The following is a 16,117-nucleotide window of genomic DNA, read 5'->3' on the forward strand; positions in this document are numbered from 1 at the left end:
TCAGTTTAACTCAACTCAGTTGAGACCAAGAAATAATTAATGATTCCAAGTTGGCTATTTGTCAAGTTCCAGGAAGTTGAGTGAAAGGTGGGTCCATTCTTCAGGTGTTCAGTTTCTAAGGAGGCTGGCATACATTTGTGTTGGTGCCATCCATATAGGGTAAACTACACTGAGGCACAAAGGAGGAAATGGTCTCCTCTGTCTGGGGTCTAAGCAGGAGGTAGCATCTGAGTTGAGTGCTGAGGGAGGACACTCCCACCAGGCAAACGATAGTGGGAAAGAGGAGTAAGGGCAGCAGGGCAGGTGAGCACAGAGCCGCTGGTCTTACTGGGGGATGATTTAGGAGAGTCACAGCTGAGGGCAGGTGAATTGCAGCTGGGTTGGAAAGACACATCAGGCAACCAGAGATGAGGGAGCTTGGTGCCAGCTATGAAGTCTGACCCTGATGCTGCAGGTGTGAAAGCCAACTGAATTTAGTGCAAAGAGAAGGTGCATACGGTGAGCACAGACTCCTTTTTGGAGAAATGTGGCCAAGGAAGGATAGGAAAGTGATCAGTAGGCAGCAGTTGGTCAAGTGTGTGATCAAGGGGCGGCCTCTCGTTTTAAGTGGGATGCAGTTGAACATAATTGTGGCTTATGAGGAAAGGGTTGGTAGAAAAGGAAAAACTGAAAATACAAAAGAAAGAAAGGGCCAGGCACGGTGGCTCAGGCCTGTAATCCCAGCACTTCAGGAGGTCAAGGCGGAAGGATTACCTCAGGTCAGGAGTTCAAGACCAGCCTGGCCAACTTGGCAAAACCCCATCTCCACTAAAAATACAAAAATCGGGGTGATGGATTAAGCAAACCACCACGGCACATTTATAGCTATGTGAAAACCTGAACGTTTTGCACACATTACCCAGAACTTAAAGTATAATTTTTAAAAATACAAAAATTAGCCAGGCATGGTGGCGGGCATCTGTAATCCCAGCTACTCGGGAGCCTGAGGCAGGAGAATCACTTGAACTCAGGAGGTGGAGGTTGCAGTGAGCTGAGATCATGGCACTGCACTTTCTCCCCAGGGTGACACAGTGAGAAAGAAAGAAAGAGAGAAGGAAGGAAGGAAGGAAGGGATGGAGGGAGAGAAAGAGAAAGAGAAAAGAGAAAGAAAGAGAAAAGAAAGAGAAAGAAAGAGAAAGAGGAAGGAAAGGAAGGAAGGAAGAAGGAAAGAAGGAAGGAATGAAGGAAGGAAGGGAGGGAGGGGGGAAGAAAGAAAGAAAAGATGTGGTGAGGTCCTCAAGGAAGGAGCTGAAAGAATCTTCAAAAGTCTCCCTGTCCTAGGGAGATGGTGATGAAGAAGGTCACGGCCTAAGTGGGTGGTGGAGGATGGGTCGCTGAGGCAGGGCTACCCCAGCATCATGTTATTTCCCTAGCTGTGCCCAAAAGGAAGATTTAAAAATAGAACTGATCCCAATGAGAGACTGGCTGGGAGGAAGGATGGACACAGAGGCTGAGGAAGTCAAGTGCCTGGCAGGAGAGCATTTGAAGGGCTGGCCAAGGGTGTGGGCTGCTAGCGAGGGAAACTGGCCAGCACCCCATCTGAGCTGGGGGCTCTGAAAACCTACCTTGGGCCCGTCTGTCAGCTCTGTGAGTGGCATCTTCAGGAAGAAGGTGGACACGATGAGGTAGACCTCTGGAATGTGGATGTGGTGGGCCAGAAAGTCATTCAAGATGCGGAACCCAGGAAGGATGCACGGGCTCTGCTCAGGCAGTGGCTGGTGGCTCTTCAGGTTGTCTATTGATCAGGCAAAGAGGGCACAAAAGCCAGCTGAGAACAGCTGCTGGTCAAGGCGGGGCCTGGACACACAGGGAACACCCGGCCATCCATCCATCTCACAGAAATGCTGGATGATAAAATATATTCACACATAGATGAGAGCAAGAAAGTGCTCAACAGTAATTCCCTTCCCTGTTCCTGACATGCTCATTCATTCACTCAGAAACATACTTGAGTGTTTTTGAGTGGATGAATGAGAACGACCTCACCCCATCTTTTCCTTCTTCCTCTCCTTTCTCTTCTCTCTCTCTTTCTTTCTTTCTAATACAAACATATAGCTTTGTATTAGGCAACAAGGGTGTAGGGTTTCATCCAAATATACAGAATTGCAGGCACTCATGAAGCTTGCACTGTAGTGGTAGGGACAGGCATTAAGCAATTAAATACTCAAATATTTATGTGCTTGTGAATTTTGATAAGCACTATAGAGAAAAATACTAAGGACAGAGATAACATAACAGAGGTGCCCCAATTCAGGGAGACCTCTCCTCTCCTGGAGGAAGTGGCATTTGAACTGAGATCTGAGGATGAACCCACATCAGGAGAAGAAGCATCCCCCCAGGAAAAGGAAGCAGAGTCTACAGTGCTCAGGAGAACAGGGCTGAGCAGCTGGGAGGAATGGAAAGTAGCCTCCAGTGTCTGTGCAGCGAGGCTGCGGGGGATCCTGCAAAGGATGTCAGTGGGGCTAGGCTCATTTGGATGTAGGCCTTGGAGTCAGGGCTCAAGATGAGCCTGCTGCTGCACAGAGCTGTGATGGTCTCAAATAAAAAGGGGCCTGGCTTGGTCCTCATTCATATCCCAGGACTAGGTGGTGCCCCACTTCCTGGAGACAGCCACATGCTCACCCATTACAATGTTCACACCCTCGGTGCTGCGTTCCACCCAGGATCCTGCACACAGCCCATCTCTAAACCGTGTGCGGAGGGAGGGGCTTGCCAGAAAGTGCAGCAGCAGCGTCAATGCCAGCACAGTGGTGCTGGCGTGCAGGTGGCCCTGCAGAAGCAGCAGGAACCAGTCAGGCCCCAGTTTCAGAAACACCTCTTCCTTTGACCTGGGGGATTAATAAATGCAATCAATGATCTCTTTGTCCATGAGCGAATGACGTGTCCAGAAAATATGAAATGTCCAGCCTCACAGGTCACCAAGGAGAGGCAAGTTAAGGTTAACATCACTTATTATTTAGTACCTTTCAAAAGGATGGTAAAATGAAATGCTGGCAAAATTGCTGCACGGTTGATGCATTTGTCCATCAATTGTTGCAGCATTTCAAAGCCATTGGAACCTGGGTATTCATATATGTGAAAATGCGAATGCTCCCTTAATAGCCCTACATAACTACCATTCATGCTTACACAGTGGATGACTAGCCATTCATCTAATTTAATTACCATCAATGTAGTCACATAAAACACATCATGATTATTTACCACCCTTTCTAAAGACACTGGTCAAAATTTATCTAAATGGAATAGTCCAATATTTATGCATTTTTATCAGTTTTAGCACCAAAAAAACCCATGATTAACTGTCACTTTCAAAAATCATGATGAGTCTGGAGAATACAGACTTGCTGATGGCAACAGGATGAAACTGGAGGACAGGGAGATGGGTGGCCAACCTGGCAAAGACAATGGGCTCAACAAAGGACCTAGACTTCTGGGAGCCAGTGAAGGCTCCATCTGTGTTCTCAGCTGGTGAGAATCTGGAGGACATCCACTGAAATGAGTCCCAGATTAAGAGTGAAGAGAAGAGACTCTCCTCTTTTCTAGCCCTGTCTCTGATATTTAGCAACTGGATAACTTTGGCAGAGCTCTTGATGTGCTCTGATCATTTTCCTCAGTGATGATGTTGATAATGATGGTGATGATATTTATGGTGGTGGTGGTGATGATTAATGTTGTAGTGATGATGATGATGGTGGTGGTGATGATGTTGATAGTGGTGGTGATGATGGTGGTGGTGGTGATGATGGTGGTGGTGGTGATGTTGATGGTGTTGGTGGTGATGATGATGGTGGTGGTGGTGATGATGGTGGTGGTGGTGATGTTGATGGTGGTGGTGATGATGATGGTGGTGGTGGTGATGATGTGATAGTGGTGGTGATGATGATGGTGGTGGTGGTGATGGTGGTGGTGGTGATGTTGATGGTGGTGGTGATGATGATGGTGGTGGTGGTGATGATGTTGATAGTGGTGGTGATGATGATGGTGGTGGTGATGATGATGGTGGTGGTGATGTTGATGGTGGTGGTGATGATGATGGTGGTGGTGGTGATGTTGATGATGGTGGTGGTGGTGATGATGGTGGTGGTGATGATGTTGATAGTGGTGGTGATGATGATGATGGTGGCGGTGGTGATGATGATGGTGGTGGTGGTTATTACGCTGGTGGTGATGACGATGCTCCTGGTGATACTGTTGATGGTGGTGATGATGGTGATTAATGTGGTGATGATGATGGTGGTAGGTGATGATTATGGTGATGGTAATGATGGTGGTGGTGATGGTGATGATGGTAGTGTTGATGGTGATGATGAAGGAGATGGCAATAATAGCTTACAGATAATTTATAGTATTCCAGGCACCATTCTCAGGATCATCCATATATTAATTCATTTCATCCTCACTATAGTCATCTATTGACAGTATTAGGTTGGTACAAAAATAATTGCGGTTTTTGCCATTCAAAGTAATGGAAAAAATGCAATTGCATTTGGGCCAACGTAATACAATTTTTATTTTCATGCAGAGGAGTAGAGAGAGGCATACAGGGCTTAAATAGCCTCCCCTGGGTCCCTGGGGGCAGGGCTAGGATTTGAACTCAGATGGTATAGATGCCAGAGTCCGGCTGTTAAGCACTACACTACATTTTCTCTCAAAAACATGGAAAAGAAAGTGGCTGGACTGTCTCATTTCCAAGGCATCTTCCAGTTCTACCATGTTTTGATTCTAGGAAAGTAAAGACTTGCAGGCTGGTAAATTATTAAACACTATTTATAAAGCTGCTTTCCTGAGGGGTAACTCCTTACCCCCAACTCCAGATGCACATACACAATAGGCTGGGCAAGAATCCGGGCTGTCTTGCTCAGCATTGCATCCTAGGAGCTGGGAACAGTGTCTGGCATGCAGTAGATGCTCAACAAATGAGGTGTCAAACGAATGACTCCGAGGTTGGAGGTAAAGCAGGCAGGCGGTAGGGAGAGTTAATGGAATCAGCTTTATGATTTCACATAATTTTAGAAGTTAATTGAAGGTAGATACTTCTTTTTCCAACTTGGAAAAATAACAAACTCACTAACAGTAAATAGCAGAAGAATTTGGCAAGAATTTTCCTTGATGGATGTTATTTAGGCTCACCATTTCTTCATTCTATTGTCTGCCAAGTACAGGACATCAAAATCAGTAATTGTCACAACTGCCAAAAGAATAACAATTACACTATAGCAATGGTGACAAAAGGAGTTTATTGTAATTATACCAAATCTGTTTCCAGTTACTCATGCCCACTTAACATTTGCATCAGGATATCTAAGGGCAAGATCTGGTTTATTGGGTAGAGAGAAGATAATTTTCTTTCTGACTAGTGCAGAAAACACATTGCAGAAAACAGACTCAGAGATGCTAAACTTTTCATTATGAAAAGGTTTAATGCCACACCCTCTATGAGGCAACCTCCTGTCAAATTGCTCTACTCACTCAGGGGACAGACGAAGTTGGGGGGAAAATATTACACTGAGCAGCATCTCCAGCAACTGGTTTCTGAGCCAGATTGTCCTTCCAGATGTTTGGCTTCCAGCTACAAAAAAGAATTCAGATTTGAGAGAAAACGGATGTAAAGAGACACAATATTTGCTGCAGTAAGCAATCATATTCACCAAATGCTTATTTCACCCAGAAGTTGTGGCAAGGCTGGGACTCAAAATTTTGGCATTTGATTCTAGCCTCCACACAATGCTTAAAAGGAATTTCAAAAAATGTTTCTAAAGTTTCCTTTAATTAGAGATGTCTACAATGCTGCATATCCTCCAAAAAACAAGAATCCTAAAAATAGTAATGGAAAATACATTTTTCAGTAGAAGAATTTTGTAAATTATCATAGGCTGCAACATTTCATAAGCACCTACTATGCACTGGTATTATGCAAGTAATCAGAAATGGAGTGGTGAAGACCATGGTCTTATTTTCTCTGTTCCTGCTTTCAACTTGCTTCCAGGAGAGGCTTTTGAATGGCTATGCTACAATAAAAACAGAACTCAAATCATAGCAAAGGTATATGGAGCCAGTGGAAGAAGAAACTTTACTTCCAAAGAGTCATTAAAGCCTGAAAGGACATATTAACAATGTTTTAACATGTTGGTTAGGTAAAAATTTCAGAATGCAGTCCCTATGAGAAGGAAGGTTGACTAAGTAAGTTCACTATTGGCCCAGTACCCATTTGTTCATTCCCTTGAGTGCCAGTAATTTCACAACTAATGCAGGACACACACCTCATGCTGCAGAAATAGGACTGACAAGACAGCCTGGATAAATGGAGTCATGTTTCCCTCTGTTTAGATTTTGGCCTCATCTTCGATTAGCTCCTAATCTCATTGAACCTAAGTTTCTCAGTCTGCAACATGGGAATAGTAACTTCTTGTGACTTGATCTAAGGTTAAGAGACGATAATTTATCTAGATTAAATAATGCTGTCCAAGAGACTCTTTTGTGATGATAAGACTGTTTTATATCCACCTTGTCCAGTAGAGTAGCCACTAGCTCAGGGAGTTAGTGAGCACTTCAAATGTGGCTAGAGTGAGGAATTAAGTTTTTAACTGCATTTAATTTGAATTAGTTAAAAGTTGAACTTAAATGGCTATATGTGGCTTAGGGCTTTCATCTTGGACAGTGCAGATCCGTAGGGCCCGGGACAAAGTGATCATGATTGCTGCTGTCACACCACCCTAGCAGAGGGAACAAGGTGAACAAGACATAGCTGCAGTTCTGCACCTGGCTAGGCAAAGAGAAAGACTCACATAAACAAATTACAAATCTATCCACTAGGGTAACCCCAAGGGGCTTTGGAAACACAGAGAAAGTGATTTAATCTGGCTTGGTGGGACTTGGGACCAGCAGGCTAGTGGGAGAGGGGCGGCATTTCCCTTAAGTGAAGAGCACGTGCCAAGCACATACAGAGAGCAGGCCATCACCTGTGGGGGCCAGCAAGTGCTTCAGTGCTGGAGTTGGGGCTCATCAGGAAAGTAAGGGGTAATGGGGGTTCAACTAGAAAATGAGGCAGGATCCCAGATGCCACATGCTGGTCTACAGGGAACTGATTTTATTCTGGAGGCCTGGAACACCAGTCCCACATTTCAGAGCAGGAATCCATAATTTTACTTGATTTCTGACCCTCATCATAAAACGACAGCCTCACAGGCCACTGCTTGGGAACCACTGCTCGGCTGTGGGTGCCTTCCCCTTCCTTGCTCAGCTCAGCCCCTTCCTCAGCAAAGCATTTGCCTCTCGGGGGTTCCGTGAGGGCCGTCCTACTGCCTTCTAATTGGCAAAGGTCTTCTCACCAGGCAGGGAAGGCTCCAGGGCTCCGTCCACGCAGATCTGCCTCTCATTCACTGACGAAGGCTTGAGGGTGTACACAACAAACAGCCCAATCCTTTATGCACAGGGAGAGAAGGACAGGCTTGCGTGCAGGCTCAACTGAGTTCGCTGAGCATATGCCAACGTCCAGTGTTTTCACAGACCCACCCATGTGCAGCTGCAAGTGAGAGTCTGAGGGGAATCATCATGGCATGCTGTGGTATTTCCAGAGACTTCTGTAATCAGTCAGGATTCACCAGAGATGCTAACTCTGTCTCTACCAGATTAATCCGACAGTGACAAGGAAAGGGAAGGGAAGGGGAAACACAGTGGTGGCAGGGACTGCCCTTCAGGAGTCTGCAGGAGCCAGGCGTATGGGTCATCAGCAGGCAAGGAAGGCAGTGCTTATGTAAATTCCTGAATATTTGGCCGCAGCTGGGGAGTCTGAGCAGGGAGGACAGTAAACACACAGCCCTGCTGAGGAAACCCCCCTGTCCCATCCTGACTTCAGCAAACCATCACTTCTCCCAACTCTCAGCCCTAAACAAAAACTCCTAGAAGGTTCTAAGTGATGCAGGGTTGAGCACAGTGGGGAGATGGCTGGGGTCTGTCCTCCCTTTTTAAACAGCCCCGGAGCCCTGCTCTTCCCCTGGGCAGCTTGGTGTGGTACCTGAGCAAGTCCTGGGTGCTGAAGTGGCCCCTCAGCTGACATCCCAGGATGGCAATGATGGTGGGGATCTTCGAAGGGATGAGACTCGGCTCATTGAAGAGGAAGATGAGCTTGGGTATGAGCTGGGCCTGGTGGGCAGCTTCAGCATTCCTGGGTCCTTCCCTGGTGAGTACAAGAGAGAAACAGTAAAAGCTTTTACTGGAATGAACCAAATTTGCTGTGTTTCTGCTAAAAAGGTTTTTCAAGCCAGGCTTGTTCCATGGCCCCCTGACTCCAATGCTCTCTTGGCAATTTGTCAAGATGCTGTCAGAAACCCATTGAATATGTGTCTGCCAAGTACCAGAGTCGCTAGGGTGTGCCCCCGCCTGTCCCCTCCGCCCCCCCCCCCCGAAACCACCTTCAAAGACAAACCCCAATTATTGACTTTTAAATTCTGAGCCTCAGGGAAAACTAGTGCTGGCCTCAGAAAACTCAGAACAAAGGCAGCAGACACTCATGTGACCAGTGAGTACTTCCCACCAGCCAGGCATGCAAGGCCCTTCACTAGCTTGTCTGGGTGTGTGATCTTCCTGCTCACCCCAAACCACAAAGTGGAGAGACACACCACTGAAAGTCAAAGGAGAAAAAGACAGAATCCACCTATCCACACCCCCTCCCTCGGATACTCACAAATCCAATTTCCAGTAAATTCTACTTCCCCAAAGAAAACAGCTCCCAGGGCAAATGTCTGCTTCTTAGAAAATGACTAGTACAGGTACAGGAAGAAAGTGGAGAGTGGAAGAGAAGAAAAGGTGGAGGAGGGCGACTTTGGCCAGATTGCTCACCTTCAACTGTCTTTTTTTTTGGAGGAGTATTAACACATTAAATTCTGCTGAGATCCCCCTCCCAGATAAACAAAAGAAGCAAGACCAGCCCAGTTCTGTGTGTGATTTATAATCATAGGCTCGGCGGGGAAGACAGGTGCTCCTCCACCCAGAAGTCCTGGCTGCCTTTGCTTCTGTTTCCTCTGACAGCGCTGAGCAGCATGTTTTTCTGTATTCTCTTTTCATCAGACTGTGGCTTACTCTTCTCTGAATTTCACCTCTAAGTACAGAGTGTGAAACGTAGTAAGTTTATAATAGATGTTCATTAAGTGACTGAGTGGAAAGCCATTTATAAATACATTCAAAATGCTGAAGGCATCAATGATCTCTAGACCAGCCTGAGCCAGGAGGAGGCAGGTGGGGTGATTTGCGGGCTTCTTTGCCTTCTTTCTCCCTTATTCTGATCACAGTACTTGGATCCCTTTGGGAAATACCACTTTCTAACTCCAGAGGGGGAGCCACATTCCCAGCCTGGTTGTGGGACCCAAGTTGGCTCAGTGAGACTCAGTCCAATAGCTAGGACTATTGAATTTTTAAAAAGCCATCTCTCTGCTGATGGTGCTAAGCTGAGGATGTGCTCTGAGGAGCAGCCCAGCAGCCACCGTGCTGCCACAGAAGAAAACCTGGCAACCTGAAGACTGCATGGAAGAGGCAGAGGCAAGAGTGGTGCCAGAACTCAGAGAAAATGATGTGAGCTTCACCCAGCTACGGGATGAGATCAGCTCTTTTCAATTGTAAGAGCCAGAGAATTCCCTCTTTATTGGCCTTTTCTTCCTCTATTCCTTTTTCTCCTCCTCCTTTCCTTCTTTCCTCCTCTTTATCGTCCTTAAGCTGGTTTGAGTTTTATTTCTGCCACTTGAAGACTTGTAATTCCGCCACTTGAAAAGTAAAAGAACCCTGACTAATTCCAAAAGTGCCTTGGAGAAATCAGTTAGAGAGTGAGTCTTTGCTGAACACATTTGCTGAGCCCCCAGTATGTGCTAGTTTCTGGGGCTAGAGAGGCCTCTGAGCCCCCAGCACCTGCCCTCCTGAGGCCCAAGACTATCAGAGGAGACTGCCCCACAACCCTGAGCCCCTGGGAAGGATGTGCTCCCAGTTGGTGACCCAGTGTTCTGGGAGCAGGAAAGAGCCACTGGCCATCCTGCCCTCTCTGTCTCTGTTCTGGGCAGGCAGCCTTCAGTTCTAACCCCCAGGCTGCCAAGACTCAGCCTACCTTGGTGACTGAAGGATTTCCAAAAGATGGGAAAAGAGGCTGAGCTCCAGATTGTCTGCAGTATTCATCCAGAGCTGGAAGACAGAACAAAACACATGCTAAAATGGAGGTGCGGGAGAAGAAGGAGGTGCAGGAAGCATGAGAAGATCAGTGCTGCACATGTGATCCTCTGACTTGAAATCACCAACATAATGTACCAGCTCTGGAATCAGATCAGCTCTCCTGACACTCCAAGCAGAAAAGTGCCTCCCCCAAAGGAAGGCCTTCTCTCCCCAGTCTCTGCTGCTACCTGGCACTTCGTGTGGGCCTAGTTCCAACCAAGGACACCTGTACTAACTGTCTCCCCCATCTGCTCAGCCTTGGACCCATGGCCCAAGTGTCCATATTGCAAACTCATCTCTCCTCCCTGGATTCTGCAAGACAAATGACGGTGTTCCCACTTTACAGATGAGAAAATGGAGGCTGAGACAGACCAGCTGAGCAACAGTCTCCACTCACCGGCAGGAAGTGGCAGGACTGGAAATAGAAGCCAGGTCCTGATTTTCAGGTTTTACACTATATTTACTACATACCCAATGTGTGCGTGCAACACATTCTTCAGCCCAACCCACATTGTTGTCTCTTACGTGACAAAATTCTAAGTGGCACAAAGGTATGAAATTCACTGAGATTCTGAAAGTGAAGTTGATCACTCAGGTTGTTTTCATTTATAGTAAACAAATGCAGTTGCTAGTGATCCTTCTGGGGAAGAATTGATGGGTGCCTTCATGTCTTATTTCTACTTCCCTTTAAAGAGCTCTAATATTTTCCTTCTCTAAATACTGACAATCCCTAAGGCCCAGAATATACAAGGTTCAGGTATGGGAAGAGTGCACTCATATAGCAACGAGAAGAACTTGAACTTAACAACTGATACATTTCCTGGTGGCAAGAGGAGCCGTAAAAAGATCCAAACATTATTATCCACATTTATTTATTTTTTTAGTTTTTGATACACCCAGGCTGGAGTGCAGTAGCCCAAATATGACTCACTATAGTCTTGATCTCCTGAGCTCAAGCAATTCTCCAACCTCAGCTTTGCAAGTAGCTAGGACTACAGGTGTGCACCACCATGCCTAGCTAATTGTTAAAATTTTTTTGTAGAGATGAGATACTGTCATATTGCCTAGGCTCGTCTCTAACTCTTGGGCTCAAGTGTTCCTCCTGCTTCCACCTCCCAAAGTGCTAGGATTGCAGGTGTGAGTCACTGCACACAGCCTATTATCTGCATCTAGTAGCTAGAAAGAGTGGGCTCAAGGAGACTAAGTAACTTTTCTGGCACCAGACTTTTTTTAATTGGCAGAGACTGGTTTCAAAGTCAGTCCACCTGACCATGATGCCCATTCCCTTGCCGCCACACTGGGTCCCCACGGGACCACCTACAGGTAGTGATCGATAGAGTCAATCCTCACCCTTGCTTGAAGCTAAGCAGGTACCCATGGCTTTGCTTACTATTGCTGAAGAGGAAATGTAAAAGAATCCCAGTGAACACAAGTTTATCAGGAGACCTGTAAAGGTAGCAACTAACTGTCCCTCTTTAATCCCTGGAGCCTAGCATCATAACTGCCACTATCTTTAGTAAAGATCTATTAAAGTTTTTAAAAGAATGAGTGAATACAGAGTAACACAAGGTAAGATGAATGAATTGTTCTTCAGCTAGGAATAGAGTGACAACTTTCCTGCTTTTTTAAAGCATAGCCACTGCCCAAAGGTACACACAGAGGTGGGGCAGCTGCCATTTGGAATAGCTGGTATTGATGAAGGCAGCTCTAGTGAAAGTATGGGTGTCCAGCATGGCACCCCAATATACATGTATGTAGGGCTCCAAGAGCCCTGCACACTTAGGATATTGATTTATGAAGGCAGTCATTCAACAAATGATATGCCAGGCTTGGGGCTATGGGCTGAGAGAACTAAGAAAGTCAGATCTGAGCCCGCCAGTAAGGTAAGGTGTACCCTTTACGCTTCCCATGAAAGTTCCAGCCTTCCCCATTTCCTTTCCAGAATACTGCAACAATAATAAGTTGCCACACCCATTTGAGGCTGCTTAGATCTTCAGGAAATTACCTAATACCAAACATCAGAATTTTGGGAAACATGAATAATTGAATCTTTTGTTGTTATCCTGTGTCACATAAGCCAGTACTAAGGACTACATTAAGATGTCTGGATTAGATTTGTTTGAGTATCAAGTGGATAATGGTTCAGATGTTGCTCTTTCCCCGCCCCTGAGAGGACCATACTCTCAGAAATGAGCTAGCCAGTCCCTTCTTTAAGAAACTAGAGGTTGGGCATGGTGGCTCATACCTATAATCCCAGCACTTTGGTAGGCTGAGGCGGGTGGATCACCTGAGGTCAGGAATTTGAGACTAGCCTGACCAAATGGTAAAACCCCTTCTCTACTAAAAATACAAAAATTAGCCAGGTGTGGAGGCATGTGCCGGTATCCCACCTACTCGGGAGGCTGAGGCAGGAGAATTGCTTGAACCTTGGAGGCAGAGTTTGCAATGAGCTTGGATCGTGCCACTGCACTCCAGCCCCAGCAACAGAGCAAGACTCCATCTCAAAAGAAAAAAAAGAAATCAGAAACCTAAGACTTAGAAGCCCTCAACTTCCTATTCCTCCCTGATTCTCAACTTCCTGTCCAACCCTGCCTCAACAGTTTCCTGTCCCTCTTTCCCTCACAACCTCTGGTCTCTCCTTCCCTCACAAATTTCTGTCCCTCCCTGCCTCAACAACCTCCTGTACCTTCCTCCTTCACAGCTTCCTGTCCATTCCCTTCTCAACGACGTCCTGTCTCTCCTTCCCTCTTAACTTCCTCTTCCACATAGTCATCCTGGATCCCACCCTTTCTCCTGTGATCCACTCTCTTGTCTCCGAACCCTCTATCTCCTCTGAGAATGTGTCCCATTAGCAGTTTCTTCTCCCACTAGTATTTTAACTGTCTGGTTTTTACTGCCTCTTCTCCTTCAGCCTACAAACAGATTTAAGTCTCTCCCATCAACACAAAACCAAAAGTTCTGAAACCTCCTTCTTGCTCCTTCTTCAAAAGTCCACCGACTGCCTCCACTTTCAGTTTCCCTACGCTTCCCCTTACCTTTGAGTGGCTTCTGACCTCACAACATACTTGTCACTAAGCCTGTCAGTGACCTCCAATGGGCACGTACAGTGCACACATCTCTCTCCTCACTTTACTTGGTGTAGGCAGAACATGATATTTGGGAAACATTTTTCCCTTTTTGAAATTCTCTCCTCTCAATCTTTAAATTTTGTTTGATTTCATTTTGTTTCACTTTGCTTTGCTTTTTAGCATCTGGTTTTTATTGTTTTCTTAAATCCAGCTTCAAAAGCATAGGGTCTCAAGGCCAAGGCAGGCAGATCACCTGAGGTTGGGAGTTCGAGACTAGCCTGACCAACATGGAGAAATCCTGTCTCTACTAAAAGTACAAAAATTAGCTGGGCATGGTGGTGCATATCTGTAATCTCAGTTACTTGGGAGAGTGAGGCAGGAGAATCACTTGAACCCGGGAGGTAGAGGTTGTGGTGAGCCGAGATCACGCCATTGCACTCTAGCCTGGGCAAAAAGAGCGAAACTCCATCTCAAAAACAAAACATAACAACAACAACAACAACAACAACAACAAAAAGCACCAGGTTCCTGAAGGGGGTAGTTTTATTCAGGGTGGGGTGGGGTAGGGTGGTGTCCATGGCCATTCTAGCAGCAGGCAATGGAGCATGATGGGTTCCTGCATGGGTAATTCCTGGGCCATGCTGGTGGCCAGGACACCTTGGAGCCAGGCTGCCTGAGCATGGCCACAGCATTTCAGAAGGGGCAGCAGTGGTTGCAGTCAAGACATGTTATTTTATTTAGTGGGGTCGTGTGGCCATTGAGGTAAGTCTGCTTTCCCCTTGTGCACAGGGAGCACGTTCTCCAGGCCGTGCTGGCTTCCTCCACAATCCTCTTTTCCATCTTCAGATCCAGGACCAGGACATTCATCTTGGCCTGGTTCAACTGGCTAATCTCATATTTAGGGGTCTTATACCTATATTTATGAATAAGATTAGCCTGTACTTTTTCACTTTCTGTAATGTCCTTTTGTGTTCTATCAAGATGAGCTCGTTAAAGAAGCCAGCAATAGTTCCCTCCAGAAAGAACCTATTTCCTGACTTGTGGAATTTTCCGATGAGTGCTCAGCCTGGAGTTCCCCTCTGGCTGTTGTTTGTTTTGACAGATTTTAAGCCAGTGACTCATTTTACTTGATGGTTCTAGGATCATTGGGGTTTTTTATTTATTTTAGAATACTCTCTGAAAACTTATGCTTTCAATGAGATTGTTCAAATGAGCTAAGTTTTCTTATTTATTGTCAGAAGTTACTAATCCAGTTTTCGTGTTGCCTTTCTAACTGCTCATTCTTCTGTGATACTCTCCCTTTTCCTTCCTAATATTATTTATTTGTGCCTTCTGTCTTCTTGTCCAATCTTAACAGAGGTTTATCTGTTTTGGGAGAACAAGTAATTGCCCTTGTTGATCCTTTGTGTGTTTTTTCTTTCCTATTTTATTAATTTGTGTTCTCATTTATATGTTTCTTTCCTTCTTTCTCTGAGTTTTGACTTTGTTTGGTCACTCTACCTTCTTTATCTGAAGTTAGAAGTTGAATATAATCTTGATCTACATTATACAAAGAGTATTCTCTTCATAATACACATATTGATGACTGTCAGTCGCCCCCTGGTCCTGCCTTCAGCAGCAGCTCTGCAATGTTTTGATACATAGTATTTCCCTTGTCGTTGGGCTCTAAGTCACTTCTGGTTCTAGTTATGACTTTTTCACCTACTGTCCTCATTATCCCACTATTCCTGACTCAGTTGAGGTTTCCAAATCTTCCACCTGGATTACTTCAGTCATCTTATGACCCATCTCCCCGCTTCAGGGCTCTTGTCACCCAAGTCACATACCTAAAATAAAATTCTCACATGTCATTCTACGGTTAACCTCTCTCAATATCAGAAGTTTGGTAAAACTTACCAACAATCTAAAAATCGCCCAAAAGCCTTTATTCTAATCATTCAATTTTGATAATTTATTCTAAGAAATGTTTTTAAAAGTGGGAGAAATGTTTGCACAACAGTGCCATCTATAACACAATTTATACCAAAACATAGAAAGAATCTAAAGACTTGATAATAGAGAAGTGAGGAAGAAACCAGGAACTCTCAACATAACAGAATATTATTCTGATCTCAGAACAGTGCTTATAAGTGTTTGTAATGAAAATTTTTAAATGTTTTTGGTGTGTAAGAAAAGACTAGACTCAAAGTAATACCTACAGCATAATCATGACTATGGTTTTAGAAATGTATTATTCACAGAATATACTCCAAGAGAATGCATCCAGGTTTGACAATAACTAACTAGGTCTTGGAAATAGGAGAGTTTTCCCCTCACACTTTTCTATAATTAAAAACATTCTATAATAAACATTTTTCAATTTTTAATAAACAAAGAACGAACTTTGAAACTTCTCCTGAGGACCTCAACATAACCAGGCTAAAGCACAGTCCGGGCAGTCTAAACCCTTGGTTCTGTCTTCTCTCTCTTCCTCTTTTGCAATCAACATAAACCTGTAGGCTCCCAACAAGCCACTTGCTCTCAAGTCCCCATGGCTGCTCTCAATCAGATGAACAATATTTGCAAATAACATATACACTCTACCTGGAAGTTTTTTTTCCTCCGAATTCTGAGTGTCCACTCACTCCCACTTCCCAGATGCCCTGTATCTGCCTCACTGTGGCACCTAAAACTTGCAGTGGCACCTTGGCCATGTCCTGGGCCCATCTGGCTGTGGGGAAGGCCTGGGTTCTGTTTTTCCCTGTGTTTCCAGGATATGGCCAGTACCTGACCCAGCGGATGCTCAGTAAATGATGTTTTGTGAATAGGTTGATCTG

General features: G+C 45.2%; 1 protein-coding gene across 5 annotated transcripts in view; it reads right to left on the reverse strand.

The window, feature by feature from the left end:
• Nucleotides 1–16,117, reverse strand: part of WDFY4 (WDFY family member 4) — a 297,793-nt gene that overhangs the window by 170,609 nt on the left and 111,067 nt on the right. For 4 of the 5 annotated variants that reach the window (XM_021672243.2, XM_021672242.2, XM_021672241.2 and 1 more), the window contains 6 exons: nt 10,133–10,206; nt 8,057–8,218; nt 7,371–7,462; nt 5,512–5,611; nt 2,662–2,867; nt 1,605–1,774 (listed from right to left, as the gene is read on the reverse strand). In XM_021672243.2, the coding sequence (XP_021527918.2) occupies nt 1,605–1,774; nt 2,662–2,867; nt 5,512–5,611; nt 7,371–7,462; nt 8,057–8,218; nt 10,133–10,206 (804 nt within the window). Of the gene's footprint in view, nt 1–1,604; nt 1,775–2,661; nt 2,868–5,511; nt 5,612–7,370; nt 7,463–8,056; nt 8,219–10,132; nt 10,207–16,117 lie in introns of those variants that run through there. The other variant, XM_064370100.1, reaches the window with a different exon arrangement.

This window comes from Aotus nancymaae, unplaced genomic scaffold, assembly GCF_030222135.1.
Source record: "Aotus nancymaae isolate 86718 unplaced genomic scaffold, 86718_ANA_hifiasm-v0.15.2.pri h1tg000099l, whole genome shotgun sequence".
Lineage (NCBI taxonomy): Eukaryota > Metazoa > Chordata > Mammalia > Primates > Aotidae > Aotus > Aotus nancymaae.